General features: G+C 32.1%; 1 protein-coding gene across 1 annotated transcript; it reads left to right on the top strand.

Moving 5' to 3' along the window:
• The first annotated feature begins 11472 nt into the window (after positions 1-11472).
• On the top strand, positions 11473-12907 carry LOC105435780. The gene has a single exon (XM_011658585.2). It carries the CDS (start codon positions 11951-11953, stop codon positions 12644-12646), a length of 696 nt encoding a protein of 231 aa, XP_011656887.2. The 5' UTR covers positions 11473-11950; the 3' UTR covers positions 12647-12907.
• The last annotated feature ends 5467 nt before the right edge of the window (positions 12908-18374 follow it).

Raw genomic sequence — 18374 nt, forward strand, 5'->3', positions numbered from 1 at the left:
TTTTGAATGTTCTAGTAGTTGACTACAAACTCAGTAAATGAATGAAACTATTGTTCGAGAAAGTTGGAAATATTTTTCCAATTTTAATTAAAAGAGAAAAAAAAAACAAGTATATATTAAAGAAAGATTGTTATTGTGCATTCTATCTTCTAAATTTTTTTAAATTTATTTGTTTTCTTAGTATAAAAGAAGCTAGAAAAGCTAAAGTTATGGGGAAATGAATTCACATTAGTTTGGAACCAAAAACATGATTCAAGACAAAATGGCCAAGTCTGGTAATAAAACAAAGCAATACTTTTCTAATCATATAATTAAGTATTATAACTTTCCCTAAGTAGAGCGCTTGAATTTCTCTTTCTTGTGCCCTTTCACTCTATGAAAAGGTCCTTCCCCTAGCTAGTTAAGAATTTAAGATCACACACAAACACAAACCACTTGCCTTTGTTTTTCTCTTTCCTTTCTCCTCTCTTTCATAAACAATTTGTAGGGTAACTCTCTTCTCTATTCCCATCATCATCCATCAACTTGTCAAACAATTCAATACAATAATATGACTAAGTATTCAATGTCTGTTTCGTAATAATTCTTGAGTGTGGATTTCAAAAATTGCATTTCTCTCCTAACCCACATCCCTTTTATAATCAAACAATGAAAAATTTAGTCGAGGTGGGCTTAGTGTTGTAAAAAATCCTCACGCCACTATGGCATAACACAAAAATTTATGTAAAATACTAAAATATTAGAGTAAAACCATGACCCACGAGATAAATAATACATTATATGAAAAATTAAATTCTTTCACAGATCTCAATTATGCCACTCCCCTAAAACTCTAATACAACTCACATCTTTTTTTCCACTTAATAAGAGTAAACACAAAATTAACGAGAGTTAATAAAACTTAAACTGTAAATAATGTTTTAACCAGGAGAATTTGAAACCAAAGTTATAGGGTTTATTAATAACATTTGGAGTTCGAAAACTACCCATCCAATGTTTGCCAAAACACAACACATACCTCAATTGACAAGTAGTACTAAACCAACCACTCTCCGCCAAATAATTTCTCTACAGATATCTCTTCAACTTTTTTTTGTTTTTTTGTTTTTTTGTTTTTAATTTTTGTGTTGTAATCATAAATAGGGAAAAAAAACGTGAAATTGAAGTTGGATGAAGAGCATGATTGGAAGGGGCATGAATTAGGGGGTGAGGGTTTAGACAAAATACCCCACCGGGCGGCCATGGGAGACCCTAGAAAAAGCTTATGGTTGGTGTTTGGTAGCGACATACTTATGCCTCACAAGACAAAACCCTTCTAAAGATCATCATTACAATTCCCATTTACATATATATATATATATATTACAATATCAGAACTATCCAATATATGTATATGTATGTATATATATATATAGCTAAGAAGAAAAAAAAGTTTGTGTTGAATTTAACCCAGCGGGTCCCTATAGCTACAAACTTTACGCAAAAAACGTCGCAATCCATCTTCTGGAGGTGTGTAAATTTTTTCGTTTTTCAACCACTCTTTGTCAAAATGCTCTATTACTTACGGAAGGGGGAAAAAGAATAAAGAAATCTGATGGTTGATTAGTTGATAAAGTTGGTGGAGTTAAAAGTTGTTTTCTTTTTTCATTTTTTTTTTCTTTTCACGGGATGAAACCGATTAAATGAGAGCTTTAATAAAAGGTTTACTTTAGGCCACTCCATGATGATTTTGCTTTTAGTCTTTTGTTGCACTTGCTATTTTGTATAATAGTTAAACATATAACATTGAAAGCTAGGACTTTTTACCACCAATTGTTTTGTTTTAATGGCTCATTTTGACTACATCTACATATAGACCAAGCCAAAAATTTAGCTGACATTCAAACCATTGATATTTTGGAACTTTCTTGTTGAATAAATCCCGTTCAGAATCAACTGAAGTACTTGGCAATCTTTTCAAATTCTCTATTCCAAGTCAAAATTTCCATTTCAATCTCTGATTCCCTTCCTCCTTCAAACTCTTTCCATATTTCCTATTTCATTATATGTAACAAATAATCAATCCTATGCAATTGTTTTTTCAATATTAAAAACAGAGTTGAATATATATATTGATCAATTAGAATTTGGGAGAAATACTACCTCTAACTTTTAGAAAATACGTAAAAGAAAAGTTTGTCCTAAGATTCAACCGAAAATGCCCCAAAAAAATCATTCGTTTTGATGTTCAAAGAAGTGTACTTTTTTTTTTTTTTTTTTAATTTGGCTTAGGTACTGATTTAGGCCGAGATGCACTAAATGAGCCATTAAAACAATGGAAAAGAAAGATGCTGTTTGTGGGTGGAATTTTTTTTTAATTTGTTACTATAATTTTCCCTTTTTTTCAAAATCATTTGAATTTTCTTTTGTTAATTTTTCTCTATAATCACAAAACTTCTCGTTTTGGACTAAAAATAATCTTAGGGTGTTTGTGACAAAATTTGAGTGTTTGACAACTGAAAATCGGGTCGAAAAGTGGTTTTCTTTGTATTCTAACTTAGAGCTATTATTATTCCTTTGTCCAATTTGATGTGATTCAATTAGTTAATTTCAGTCAAGTATTACCACCTCTTTATGCTTTATGGTGTGTACTTAGTTTAGTCTATTACTTTCTTTTTTATGTCACTCATCTAGGGCATGACGTTTTGCATTTTTTTATGTGCAAACATGTCAAAGCTAAAAAAGTTTAAAATATATTGTAGGGGAGAGACTAGTAGTTGAGTCCCTGATCAAACCTTGTCGTACTCTTTGCAATCAAAGTTTTATTTGCAATTGAAAGTCTGCAATGCTTTCTTTTCTGATGTTTACAATGTTTCTCTCTCTTTCACGTTTTATAAAACAATTTTCTCAAGAACGTGAAGGGAGGCTACATTGTACCACGAGTTTGTCCGCAATTTTTAGATTTTATACGGCTGACTTGTTGACTGAGTAGAACAAGTACCACACAATTGTCTGTGTTGTGTTTGAAAGATTGTGATATTGACACTAGAGACCCGAGAGCACCCTTTTGTGCGAAATACTTTTGAGCATGAGCACCTTTATGATTACCAGAGCACCCATATCCGCAAGCGTTTGTCAAATCTTATACGTTTTGGGCATCAGTTTTCATTAGGGATCTTGACCTAAAAGTGAGGACAATTGTTTGATAAGATAACCACTTCTAGAGATCGATTCGGAGCTCAACAACGAGAGTCAAGAAATCAAGAGCGTGACACGTAGACGGTGAAGGGAAATTGAATTGCCTATTTACCTATCTATGTTGCACTAGCTACATGATGGTTTTTTGTACTAGATAGACTATTTTTACAATAAGAAGTAGCTAAACCTTTGAATTCTAGGGTGTTATTTGTTATCAAGATTATTATCACAACAAACAAAAAATCATACATGTATTATAGATCTGAGCTCAACAAATTCACCTTGTTTCTTTAAGATAAATTTACTCATCCTAGTGCTCGAGTTTTGAGAGTAATTATCTTCTAGAATAGAACAGATCACCATTCTTCTAAGACCAGCACCCCATTAAGAAGATCAATGGACGAGACCTTGTGGATCTACCAAACGTCAAGATTGTGGATGTGAAGAGAAAATTCGATTTTTAGAAGACAAAGAATTATTGATATGAATCTTCTTTCAACCAAATAGAAAAGAACTTATTTATAAACTTATTTGTAGTCATTCGAAAAGTCATGTCATTTTCTATAATTTAGTTAATAATACTTTTCATGAAGTGATGCATCCATCCATGAAGAATCACAAATAATAACCATTTATTCCAACAATCCATCCCATACATGGTAAATTGACAAATGAGAGAAAATAAGTATTATGTATTTCCAATGAAGAACTTGCATGAGAATAAGTATTATGAACTTTGAATTTTCCATAGTGAACATCAATCAAGTTTACTTGGTTAATTAGTGGACATGATGTCTTGAACTGTCAATCGTTTTAGAGTAAACTAAAACAATAGATATCACACAACTTCTCATTATAACAAAGTTTGTTCTCATAGTTATGTTCGTTTTGGCCTTGAACATCGTCTGGTCTCATGAGTCTTTTAGAGAATTCACCTTAAAATTCTCACAGAAGCGGTCCCTTCACACTCCCTTAGGTGATTCCTATATAGAACATCGTATATGTTATTTTTATTAATAGTTATCAACTTACAAAAATCATTAAAAGCATAAAACTTACCCTAAAACCATACTAACACTACCTTCATTGTTCGTAGAATAGGTGAAAGATTTTAATACAGTGCTTGTTATGTTATCTAGAGATCAATTTTTCTGTTGAACTTAGATCTTGGAATCTCCAGTCAACTAGGTTGGGTTGCCTCTTTGAGTAACTTCAAATTATCGACTTTAATCTCATTCTATTTTATGAACTTTCAGCCAACTCCCTAGTTAGGCCTTTAGTGAGTGGATTTCCAATATTATCTTTTGACCTCAACCTAGTCGATTGTAATCATTCCACTAGAGAGTAGTTGTCTGATTGTATTATGTCTTCATCGTATATGTCGAGACTAATTACCATTATACATAATATAACGGGTCCTTCTAATAGTTATCTGGCTATCACTATGTATACATATTGCAGGCATCGATTTAGACCAGATGGGAATATCTTTCAAAAATTTTGAAGTCATTATGCTTCTTTTCCAGTCTTGTCTAAAGCTATAAATTCATATACCATTATGGATCGTGCTCTGCATGTTTGTTTGAAAGATTTCCAAGATATTGCTACCTATAACTAGCATATCATCAACATACATGGCACACAATGACATAGTCATTCTCATACTTTTGACATATACACATTTGTCACATTCATTGATTCTAAATCCATTGGTCATCATTACACTATCAAATTTTTCATGTCATTGTTTTGGTGCTTGTTTTAGTCCATAAAGAGACCTAATTAATTTGAAAGTTGGGAAACAAACTCTTCAGGTTATTGCATGTAGATCTGTTCATCTAACTCACCATTTAAAAATGTCCATTTGGACATCCATTTGATGTATCTTAAATCCATGCAAAGCTTATATTGCTATGAGCATGTGAATAGAAGTAATTATAGTAACTGGTGAATATGTATCAAAATAGTCAAGTCCTTCTTGTTGCTTGTGACCTTTGGTGACAAATCTTGTCTTATATTTATCTATTGACCCATCAGTCTTTATTTTTCGTTTGAAAATTCATTTGCAACCAAGTGGTTTACTTCCTAATGGAAGATCAACTAGCTCCCAAGTATGGTTATGCGTAATGGACTCAATTTCACTATTCACAACCTCTTTCCTATATAGAGCTTCTAGAGAGGACATGGCCTCTTTAAATCTTTGCGGTTCATTTTCTAACAAATATGTTAAAAATTCAGGCCCAAATGATTTTGAGATCCTCATCCTTTTAATTCGTTAGAGATCCTCATCTTTGTTTAACTCAACATTTGATCTATTATGAGATGCACTCGTTATAGCATCAAAAAAATGTTTTTGTAACCTTGCTTCACAAGACATTTTATGAGGAAAAACATTCTCAAAGAATGTTGCATTCTTTGATTCCATGATTGCACTAACATGTATATCTGAAATATCTGATTTATGAACTAGAAATCGATATACACAATTGTTACTAGCATAACCAATGAATATGTAATCAACAGTTTTTAGTCCTATTTTAACCATTTTTTGTTTAGGTACTACAACTTTTGCTAGGCAACCCCACACTTTTAAGAATTTGTATAAAAGTTTCTTCCTTTCCATTTTTCATAAGGAATATTTTGTGACTTCTTATAAGGTATTCTATTTAATAAGTAATTTGCTCTCAACAAAACTTCTCCCCACAAATTTTGAGGTAAACCTAAACTTATAAGCATAGCTTTCATCATTTTCTTAAGTGTTCAGTTTTTTCGTTCAGCAATTCCATTGAATTGAGGTGAGTAAGGAGCATTCGTTTGGTGAATAATTCCATGTTATGAGCAAAATTGTTCAAAAGGAGGATCATATTCACCACCTCGATCACTTCTTATTGCCTCAACTTTTGGGCTAAGTTTATTTTCAACCTCTTTTTTATAAAGCTTAAACACTTCAATTGCCTTATCTTTTTTTTTAGAAGATAAACTTAACAATATATTGTGCAATCATTTATAAAAGTAATAAAATACTATTTCCCACCTATATAGTTTGCACAAATTCCAAGTCACAAGTATCATTGTGAATTAATTCTAAAGGTTTGGTAATTCTTTCATTTGAATGATAAGGTGTTTTAGTCATTTTTTATTTCACACACACCTCACATCTATGATTTATGTGAAAACTGAACTTTGGAATCAAGTTCATATTCATTAGTCTTCGCAAAGAATTGAAATTGACATGTTCTAGTTTGTCATGCCAAACAAATTACTCAACAATATAAGCAAAAGTAGATATTTTATTATTAATAATACTCTTGGGTACAACTATGAGTACATTTAATTTAAACAGATCATCACTCAAATAATCATTTCCAATATACATCTCATTCTTGGAAAGTACAAATTTATCAGATACAAAGACCAACTTAAAAATCATTCTTACTAAGCAAATGAACCAGAAACTAAGTTCTTGCAAATGTCAAGAACATGAAGCACATTGTTGAGAGTGAGATCCTTGCTAGAGGTCATCCTAAGAATCACTTTGTCTTGTCCCTCAACCTTTGAAGTAGAGCAGTTATCTATAAATAATTGTTCTCCATTAGTGAGTGGTACATATGATGTGAACATATTTTTCTTGGCACAAATATGACGAGTAGCCCTAGTGGCTACCCACCATTCCATGGAATTCTCCACCATGTTGCATTCTGATCAAATGACTGCACAAAGGTCAATATCTACAACACCATCTGATACTTCATCAACTTCTGCGATATGAGCTTGAGCATGTTTTTTATAAAAGTTCTTTGGCTTATGACAATCCTTAGATTGATGTCCCATTTTGTTGCAATTGTAACAAATCGCAGTTTTTTATTTGAACTTTCATCATAAAACTTCATTTTTTTTGTTTTGTGGCTTGGTAATGGCCTTGGGATCTATTGTACTATCCATAATACATTTTTCTGACTTTCTATTATTCTCTTCAATCCCAAGTTGAACCACAAGTTCCTCAAGTTTTATCTTTTTGCGTTTATGTTTGAGATAATTTGTGAAGTCCTTCCATGAGGTTGTCAAATTTTCAATTATCGATGCTACCTGAAAAGACTCACTCAAAGTCATATTCTCAGCATGTATATCATGTAAAATTACCTGGATTTCCTGAAACTAACTGATTACAGTTTTGGAGTCCACCATTTTGTAATCAAGAAATTTTCCTGCAATAAATTTATTTGCACCTGCAACTTTAGTTTTGTACTTCTTCTCTAATGAATTCTAGAGATTTTCAACTGAATCAACACTACTATACACATTATATAGTGTGTTGTCCAACCCTCAAAATGTAATTCTTGCAAAGATATTTTGCATGTTTCCATGCATCAACTACAAGTTGCTATTCTTTGTCAATTTCTCCCTCTAAGGTAAAATCGGAGCAGCCTCCCTGAGAAACTTTGTCAAATTTAAAGTGGTGAAATAGAACAACATTTTTTTGTTGCTAACATTTGAAATCAAATGCACCGGTCTCCATAGACGATACCAGTTTATAGTATTAAACAATTGCAAGTAATTAAAAAAGAAACTTTTACGTAAAACTAATTAATGCAGACAAAAACAAAAGTATTTAAAACACTCTAAAGTTAATATACTATTGTGATATTTGAATAAAAATAATAATTCTAAACAAAAAAATATACATATATATAACAAACAAAATTATATATATACGTGTATGAAACAAAATTATATATATTCAAACAAAAGAAAACAATACAAAAAGATAAAATAAATGGACAAATCTAAACCATATTATATATAAGAAACTAAATTGTAGATATATGTATACGTTATATATAAGTTTTTTTTAACACAAAACTTAATGCAGATCCTTAAAAAATAGTAATTATTAAAGAATAAAAAATGATCTTACTTAAAAATGAAAAATTTCCAACACTGTCAAAATATAAGCCATCTCACAAGTGGTACACAAACTCATAAAATCTCAAAACATTGACAAAAATTTTGAGAAAAGCCAAAGGTCTACAGAAAAAATTTAAAGAAAAAACAATTGACAGTAACGTAGATTTAAATTTGGAAAAAATAAATTTACTTATCCTACAACTTGTGTTTTGAGAGTAATTGTCTCACAGGATAGAACATATCACATTTCTTCTAAGAATAGCACAATGTCTAGAAAATCAATGAACAAAAACTTGTGGATCTACGGGAACGGCAAGATTGTGGATGTGGAGAGAAATTCGTTTTTTAGAAGACAAATGATTATTGATATGAATCTTCTTTCAACCAAATAAAAAAATGAATTATTTATAGACTTACCCGTGGTCATTCAAAAATTCATGTTCTTCTCTATAACTTAGTTATTAATACGTTTCATGAAGTGATGCATCCATTCATGAATGATCATAAACCCTCTTCCCAATTTCTTTGTTTGACTAGCCATTAAACAATTGTGTTTGGACTCAATTATCTGCTTGTTAGAGGGAATTTTGTTGGATATGAGAACTGTAGAGGCTGGAATTTGAGAATAATAGAGGCTGGAATTTGAAGGATCATAATGTATAGCACTGATGTAACCAAGGGAGAAATTCAAATTGGTAAGTTCATGCTCCAACGGATTGGACTTGACTAAGGATATCTTGAATTTAGATTTCTAGAACTCATTTGATCTAAATAATTGATCATTTGTTAATAGTGGTTTGGAAATTCATAAAGGAACACCGATGAATTGTCTCTCCATCGAACTGTTATATATTCATTGTTGACAATACTCTAGTAATGTCGCTCCCAAAAAGGACAACGATCGAATAAAATTGTAATAACTCCCATCTATAAACTACCCACACTATAACGTTGTATGAGTGGCAAGCTCAATCACTTCCACATAAAATATGAGAATCTTAGATAATAATTTAATTCAAAGGGTCACAAGGGAGTGTTTGTTGTTTCTAGGAATTTGGAATCCACTCATCTATTTGGTTTCTTAGAGAACGCATAGAGTTTGGAGACCTTTACAATGCTTAATTTTATTCAATCGACTCGTTTATCTCCAAGCCCATAGCTAAATGCGTTAATACACTAATCAATTTCTTAATTAATCGGTATGTTCAACTAATAAGATTTAAGCTTCCATATTAATTATACACACATTAAGCCTAGGTAATCTAGCCAAGACAATTAACAGTTTGGAAAGCCTTAACTACTGATTAGTTAAGTTCTTGATTTAGGTGAGTCATGTAATGCTATAAGGGAGTCGTTCTAGACAACTTGAGAATTAATGAAAAACATGCATTATTCCACAACCTTTGCCCTATGAGATTTTACACTCAATTAAGCATGCATTCTCTAGAAATCAAGGAAAAGCATGCATTCTCTAGAAATCAAGCAAAAGCATGATGGGTGATCAATCCAACACGTTTTTTAAGCATAGAAATTGGTATTAATCAAACTAGCAAATTAAAGAAGTTTAAACAATAGTCTCGCAACCAAGTCAAGAAGAGTTTCAATCCTAACTTACCTAGCCACTCTTGTTCATCAAGAAATCTTCAATAAAATGTAGGAAAATACAAGTGAAGAATGGGGGAGATTGACGAGGGGGATGAAGAATACAGAAAATGGAGGTGAAGATTGGATAAATTTCGGGCTTTTATTGACTTAAAATCAGGAACAATTGCATTTAGAGAACAGTTGGAGCGCAGTTGCGCACGAGCATGCTTCCTCAGCGCTCTGGTGCTCAAAACGACGCCATGCTTTTGTAAGATTGTGGCTAAGAGTGCTGAACAGAGCAGTTGCGCTCTGCCCAGCGCCAGTTGTGTGCCTCCCCTTGCTTTTGACGTAATTAGGATATTTAAGTGCATAAATATTCACTAATGATCTCGAATTAAGGTAAGGAAACTAACAGTTTTACGGCCTTAATGGTTGTCTTATTTAATTCAACCTAAAATATTAACATTTTCCTCGACCACCTAAATAAAATAAGCAAATATAATAATCACCTCTTATTGTAGTAAATATTTTTTTGTACCCTCCAGTTAGCTACAATGATTAACACTATTTCAAAATCAATATTTATTATTTACAATAATTTTTATTATTTAATGTTTATATTTTTTTTAACTTTTTGTTTGAATGTTTACTATATTATTTTCAAACTAAAATAATTTACACCTAAAAACACGATACTATTATAATACAAACTAAAATAATCAAAACCTAAAACATATATAACCTATAATAATATATAACTATAATAACCAATTTCTTACTCCAAACCTCATACACAAGCTAAGGACAAAACATGTAATTAAAGATGTTGATTTGGGAGTTGGTCCAGACAAAATCCAAACCCCTACGAACTAGTGGGTCTAAGTTGTGAAGAATTGTAGGAAAAATGTGGGTGTGAAAAGGAAAAAGTGAAAGGGTCGAATCATGAACCGATCTAGAGAATATAGCAATCCAGAAATAAATGAACTTATAGGTTCAATTTTGTGCCATGAGGTCTTAAAGGCCGTAAACTCCAAAAAAGAACTGTGTTTAGGCTCAATATGTGATTGTTAGAGGGAATTTTGTTGGATATGAGAATAGTAGGGGATTGTCAAGATCAAAATCCAAAAAGAAGTTAAATAATCTGGAAAAGGAAGTTCTTACCTTACATACTTCCTATTCTAACTTAGAGATCTTATAGGGTGGTTAAGTTGAATAAGACACCTGCGAGGATCTCTTAAGTGAAAGCAAATAAGGAGAAGTAGACTGAAAATGAAGCCACGAGAAAGCGACAAGGATGAAGGAGGGTTAGATCTAATTATGTTAACAAAAAAGCTAAAATAAATTAAGATTTGGAATGAAAGCAAGTAGGTGACATCTGGTGACCGGCGGTTTCTGAATAAGAATTAGGCTGCGGTTTCAGCCCAAAAAGAAAAGGAAAAAAAAAGAGTAAAAGTAAAATAATGGAGTTGTTTGCACGTTGGGTTTCTTTTATTTTAGGAGTGGCATTACTACAGAAAACCCATGTGAAAAAATTGAAACTTTTTAAGAAAAATTTATGTTTTGCAAATAAAGTTACACAGTAAAATTGCTTCAACCAACCCACCAATTCTCGATTGTTGAGGATTTCCCCCTGTTGCCCCTCTGTACTAAAACACACATAAATAATCTTTAGGATTTGTTTTCATTCATCCTGAGGCACCTAAAAGATTCAAACTCTTTCTTTTATTATTATTATTTTTTTTATCTTTTGCCAGATTCAGAAACAGCAAATATAATATTTCATTTATTTAGGTTAACTTTGAAATATTGCATTGAAAAAGAGGAAGGAAGAAAAATGCCATGTGGTGAGCTCAGAGATCTGCACATGGCTTTCCTCTAATTTCTATGCTCCATGAAACTGTAACCCAATCCACTCATTCACTTAAAACCCTAAACTCTTCATCTGTTAAACAACACAATTGGGTTTTTTCCCCCCTTATTACTTTACCCATTTGTCCACACACTAAACTTTCCATTCCTACCATTTTTTTTTTTTTGTTTATCAGCTTTATCCCCTTTTTTCACATTCTCTTCTCTATTCTCATTATACCCATTTCTCTATTTCATCAATTCTTCATAAAGCTTCAACCTTTTTATTTTCATCTTTCTTGGTTCAACACTTTCAGGCAGTCACAAAAGCTTCACTTTTTTTTTTTTTTTTTAAGAATACTAATTTTTTCCTTTTCAAACAATTAATACTAATTACCAATTAGCTAATCCCTTCCCCTTTTCCTTTCTTGAGTCTATGAAGTTGAAAATCAAAGTTGAGAATCAAATGGCCAATACACTTCCTTTGAGAAAACCATCATCATGGTGTATTGTTCTAACTTTTTTTCTCCTCTGTTTGGGTTTTTGGGGGTTTAGGTTCTTCTCCTCTTTTTTATTTACTTCCATAGCTCTGATTATGTCCATGCTTTATTTCTCAATCTCCAAAAGGAACTCACTACCTATTCGGAAATTTGTACAAGAAGAAGAAGAAGAAGAAGAAGAAGAAGATCAGAAACAACTGACCTTTTTTTCTGATCACTTGAAATCGTCGTCGGCGTCAGCTCCAACGATCGAAGACTTGCTGTCGGAAAGTGAATGTGCCGATGATAATTTCACGACCACCGAGGAATCTGAAGTGGAGTGGCCGTATTTTGACCATCGGTTCAATAAAACCAGAAACCCGCACCGGTCTGATGACGGTTCGATTTCCGACGAGGAAAGTTTGATTGAAATCGCTCTCCCGACTGGACATTACGTCAGCCGTAAGTTTGATGACGTCGACGAGGACGAGGACGACATATCGTTTCGTTACCAGAAACTGACGGATTTTCAAAGGAAGAATCTTGTGGAGGTGTTGGCTGAAATTAACGACATCAATGAGGAGGAAAATTTGATCGAAATCGACATATCAATGGGCTCCATTAAATATTCAAGGTTCGAAATTGAAGCTTAAAACAAAAATACCCAAATTAATAACAATAATAATAAAAAATGATATTTACTGTAAATTCGTTTTTCATTTTTCTTTTATGATCTAAATTAGTTTTATTTTTGTGGGTTTCATGTTGTTAATCACTGTTTACAGTTTTTGCAATCAATAGTTGAAGAGAAAAAATAAATCTGAGTTCCTTCTGTTACAAACTTTGGACGAACTTTTACTTTTCTTTTTGCCTTTTTCTTTTTTCCCTCAGTTAAAAAGCATCATAGTGCTATATTTCATTTGCTTTATTCTGTTAACAATTTGCTTTGTTTTCCCCTCTTAACTTAACACAATCATAGTGCTATATTTCATTTGCTTCTTTTTCTCATTCTTGCCTCCTTTTCTCTTTTCTCTTTTTAAAAAAATTTCCCTACTTTTCTTCTCTTTATTTTGTTCTGAAGTTTAAAATTTTTTTTGCTCTCCGTTCATCACTGTGAAAACTACCCACTAAAGAGTGTTTAGTTATCCATAATATTATATCTCTCACATCATTAATGAGGGTTTTAGTTCTTGTGGTTATTTGGATTTAAAAAGGAAAAAGGGTTTTGAGTAGCTAGTGAGAGAGAGACGAGAGTCTAATGTGTGTGATAGTATTATTGTATTGGATTTGTTCAACGTGAATTCGAAAGAGGGTGGAAGAGCTCTAATATAATCTTAATTTCACACTCATTAATTAAAACGATTATGAGGTACAAAAAATACGTAATTAACATGCTATTAGTGCATGCACTTTAAATAATAACAAAAACTATTCTCCATTATTTTCAAAACTCAAAACAACATTAAAATTACAAAATTAAAGACATCCTAAACAAAAACTTTTACTTTAGTACTATTAAAGTTTGTTCATCAATTAATAACCCTCATTTCATGTGGGTTGAGTTTTGTTTTATTTCATTGACCCAAAATCCAAATTATGCATTTCATTTAATAAAAGGAAAAAAAAGAGTTTATCAAATCATGTTTTACTTTCATTGTTTACTACTGTTTCCCAAGCATATTTTGATGTTATGCTTCTTAAACACTACCATATGTGATTAGCATTCAAATATTTATTTATGGCTTTTAAGACTTGTCACACAAATCTCAATACGATTCGGAGATTGGTAAAGAGACTTCTAAGTTTGTTAGAAGATAACTCTCTACCTTCATGTGAGTCTTTTCTTGAAGGAAAAATGACCAATAGGTCGAAAAAGGTTTCAAAGCAAGAGTACCTTTAAAGCTCATACATTCGAACTTAGCTCTGTGAACTAATGAATGTCAAATTTTTTTAAAAAAGTATCGATATTGTATCAATTTTGTTGATATTTATGGTTTGCTCATATTTTACCTAATGCATCACAAGTCTATTCTCTTAAAAAGTTCAAAGATTAATATAAGGAAGAAGTTGAAAATGAATTGGGTAAAACAATAAAGATATACTTCGGTCAGATTGAGGTGGAGAGTATATGATCTTATGATTACAAGACTATTTGATTAGTATGCCTCAGTAAAACGGTATATCCAAACATTGTTGGACATGGTTTGCACTATGATGAGCTTTGTTAGTTGCCAGATTATTCCTTTTGACGATATGCTTTAATTTAGTAGCAATGGTCTATATATTTTGAATAAAGTTCCCTCCTAAAAGTATTTCTAAAATACTTTATGAGGTACAGAAAGAATGTAAATGTAGTTTACGTCACTTTACAAAACCATAATGTTGGTACAAAACCGTATGAAACATCATTCAAACTTATTTAAAGGAATCAAGAGGTGATTTTTTTTACAGTTTTCAAGAAAATAAGGTATTTGTATCGATATAAATGCAACATTCTTAGAGGAAGACTACATCAGGAATCACTAACCACATATTGGCTGTAATGTTCAAATTGTGAAGAAAGAGCTGGTACTTTCTGGTTGGTGTGATGTCCCACTTGATTCTTGGCCAGGCAACCATTTCTAACGCGTCTTGTTTTATCAGGATCAGATGGTTCCTTAATGATAGCATGACCAACCACGGTTTGTTCTACCATATATAATCCGTTGATTGCTTCTGACTCGAAGTTCACTTTCTTCCATTTTACTATGGCGTAGTGTTTCTCCGTGTTGATGTATCCCTTGTAAAACAAATTCACCACTCCTTGCCTGATCGCAGTCACCTCTTCGAAGAAAGTTTGTCCATTTCAGTGCTTTGATGGGTGACGGGAGGAACTCAAGCAACAAACCCTTAAACAAGTAGAGCTCCTTTTATACCACAAAATGTTTGTTTATATCCTCTATGCAAGGAACTTCTTCCAACTCATTTACTTGGCTCTCTTCTTCATATTGAGACTTCTTCTCCTTTTTCTTTTCTCGGCTTATGGAGTCTTAATTTTCCAAATCTTTTATTTTTATTACCACGTTTGTTTTCTTTGAAGGTTCCACCTTCTCTTCTTCCTTCTCCATTTCTTTTTCAAACTCCTTGCAGTACTTTTCAGTGGTTTTCTTTCTCGTCTTGCCCTTCTCCGTAGAGAGGGCTACTTGTTCAACTTTATTGAGGAGCTCTCTTTGCTCTCTTAACTTATTTTCTTTCTTTTCTTCGGCTAAGGCCTTAAAGCCTTGTCCCTTGACCTTTATTTTTAAGAGCCCAAATTTAACCTTTTTGTCTTTTTCTTGGGCTTTCTTCGTAGCCTTCTAAAATTTTATTGGTGCAATCGGCAAGGAGGAATTTTCTTTGTGTCTTTCTTGTGATTTTCCCTTACTTCCTCCTATTTTCGAATAGCTTCCTCTTTTCGGTTCTTTTCTTCTTCTTCCTTTTTCTTCTCCTCTTATTCTGCTTTCCTCAATTTCTCTTCTTTTTCTTCCTTTTCTTACTGCATTGTTTCTCTAGAGACCAAGCAACGCACCAAGATTATCCTCAGATAACTGAATCTCAATTTCAATGATTATCACTAGATCCAATACTCCTTCTTGCTTTTCTTCCTTTCTTTGTTTTGACATAGAGCCACTAGAACGAATTACTTTAGCCTCTTCACCAAAATTGCTTGGTTTGGATGTGAGAGATTGGTTTCTTGAGAGCCTCGACCAAAGCTTGCTTGCCAGACATTTTGTAGCAAAAAGGAATGGATGAAACGAAATGTAAAAGACGATCGTGGAAAAGGAAAATTTACTTGGTTCGCTCGAAGAAGTGGTTTGAAGAATGTGGAGAGCTTCATAAATTCAGATACTCCTGCGACAAAATGTTGTAGGGTTTGAGGAGTGTTTTTAATGGCGGGCTTCATCGTGGTTAGGGGTTGGGTTACCACGGTGGTTAGTGTCACGCGTTTTAATGATGGAGTGACGTTCTGACAAAACGATTGGGTTCTCAATACGGCGGCGTAATTATTACTCTTAATTTGAAATTTGAATTGCGACGTTTGACATTTTACATAATCATAATGATTACGACTTTTCCTCTATCTGAAAAGCTTTACAAGGACATTATAACATGACACGTTTTGAACTAAGACCTAACTCACGAAGTAATCTTAAGACCTAACTCACGAAGTAATCTTATCGTGTAAAACCATATTCTTATCACCTAATTTTTACGCAATAAAACTTGTGCTTCCTAACTTGTTAAAAATTTTAAACTAGAAAGCAAATAAATAAAATTATAAAAGAAACGTACAAGTAAACTGTAAACAAATTATGGTGATCGAATTTTATTACCATCTATCAATAATCTTTTAGGCAATAATAGAAGTGATCGACTAAATATCATTAAAATTTGAAAACTTTGGGTCTTCACCTTTTTTTCTTCTATTTGTGAATAGATTCTTTGACATTTTCATGACTTAAAGGTAAATTTTATTGTACTTAACCATAAATTTTAAGTTTTATCATTTTTATAATATTTTACGTTATTTTTAGGACTTTTTTTTTAATATAAAAATTTACTAAAATAATTACATTTTATATAACATTTTAGAATGTATAATTACAAAAATACACTTGCAATTCCACGCAATTAATCTTCATGCTTTTTTTGTTTTTATCTATATATGCTTCTTATTTCCTCTAGGATAGATAAAGATAGTTGTCTACCTCTATCTATCTTAGATAGAAAGTGATAGAACACTATTATTGTATATGTGATTTCATTATAACAAAAATTTCAATACAATACAATGCTAATAAACATATATATTTGCATGATATCACAATCTATTTCGAATATAAACCAGTATCTATGTCTATTCCAAATAGACATCGATAGAACATTATCACTTTCTATCTACTGTAATTAAACTAACCAAAGGCTAAAAGTTTTTTAAAATTTGAAAAATCCTTTTATTTATAAACAAATTACATGCAAGTTTGAATGTAATTGATTCACCAAAACCCAACACCTCACAATCCACTAATCATTAGTGGGCTTGGTGTCAACATTTTATGAAACCACATATCCCATTATGAGTTGTTGGATTTTCCCACTAACTTTAGTCAAAGGGAAAAATGGTCATTTGACCATTTAAGCCAAAATCAAACTTTGATTGTAAGACCCATATATAAGACAAGCAGTTAAGATCCGTAGCTAAGAAAAGAAGTAAAAATTTGACGAAGTGTCCAAAAATAGGCGTTTTGAGTGGTTTAGGTGAGAAGTGGTGAGTTACTGTGCAAGAAAGGTTATGCAAGAAGATTTTTGAAAGGTTAGACAATTAGAGTTTTTCGTGAAATGGAACTTGGTGAGAAGAAACAAGGAAACTTCTTAGAAATTTCCTAAATATAATATAATGGGCCACGTGGAAGGTTTAAGGTAATCATAATTAAGTTAAATCTTAAGATTATATGTGTACCACTAAGAAAAAGGAGGTGGCGACTTAGCAAGAGCTTAAGGGTGACTAAGCTTGTTTCAGGATTAGTACAAATAAAGATCTTCAGCCAAATTATTGGTCATGGTTATTTTAAAAATTTAAAGAGAAAAGTTCAATTATTGAAATGCTGCCATAGTGTTTATGCGAGAAGAAGAAGAGAAGCCTTAGACGTTAAGTAGCTGAGTATTGTGAGCATTTTCTTTAAAATGTTTATGTTAAAAGTTTTTCTTATAAGTTCTTATTTGATTGGGTTAATGATTTCTATTCAGATGATTCCAAAAAAGAGATACATACAAAAAGCTTATATGTCTTAAAGTATGTATTATGTGTTTCAAAGCATTACTTATTATGAAAATGTGTTCAAACCATTAGTTACTTCATTTTAATGAGCTAATTGTTATGTGCACGTAAAGAGTCAAGGCCACTATAAGGTGTATGGGGCTAATGGTGAATTGTGTCTCAGCCTAAGCAACAAGGACGAATCTGTATATTCTTGGATGTTATTGTTACAGTAGTCTAAACATGAAGTTACATGGCCTAGTGTAGAGAATGATTCGGGATCCTTGGCTAAAGTAATGTTGATAACTAATGTGTGTTTATGTGAAATGAAGCATTTATGCGAAATGTTATGTGATACGAAAAGTTTAATTTATGTAATTTGATTTGTTTGGCAAAATGATGTTTACAAAAAGTTATTTCTCGAAACAGTTTTCTTAAAACCTCACTGAGTCTTGTAGACTTACGTTTTTAAATTTCATCTTCCAAGAATTAGGCGTTAAAGCCAAGAACAGAGAAGTGAAGGACTTGCTAGGTGAGAAGAGTTGCTATGCATTTTACTTTTTAAGCTTCAGAGTTGTACTTTTGTAATTTGTTTTCAGTGTTGT

The sequence above is a fragment of the Cucumis sativus genome, chromosome 6, assembly GCF_000004075.3.
Source record: "Cucumis sativus cultivar 9930 chromosome 6, Cucumber_9930_V3, whole genome shotgun sequence".
In the NCBI taxonomy this organism is placed as follows: Eukaryota; Viridiplantae; Streptophyta; class Magnoliopsida; order Cucurbitales; family Cucurbitaceae; genus Cucumis; species Cucumis sativus.

Bases quoted from the DNA above. Each gene is read 5' to 3' on its own strand.
- LOC105435780 (XM_011658585.2), top strand. From the start codon at position 11,951: ATGAAGTTGAAAATCAAAGTTGAGAATCAAATGGCCAATACACTTCCT.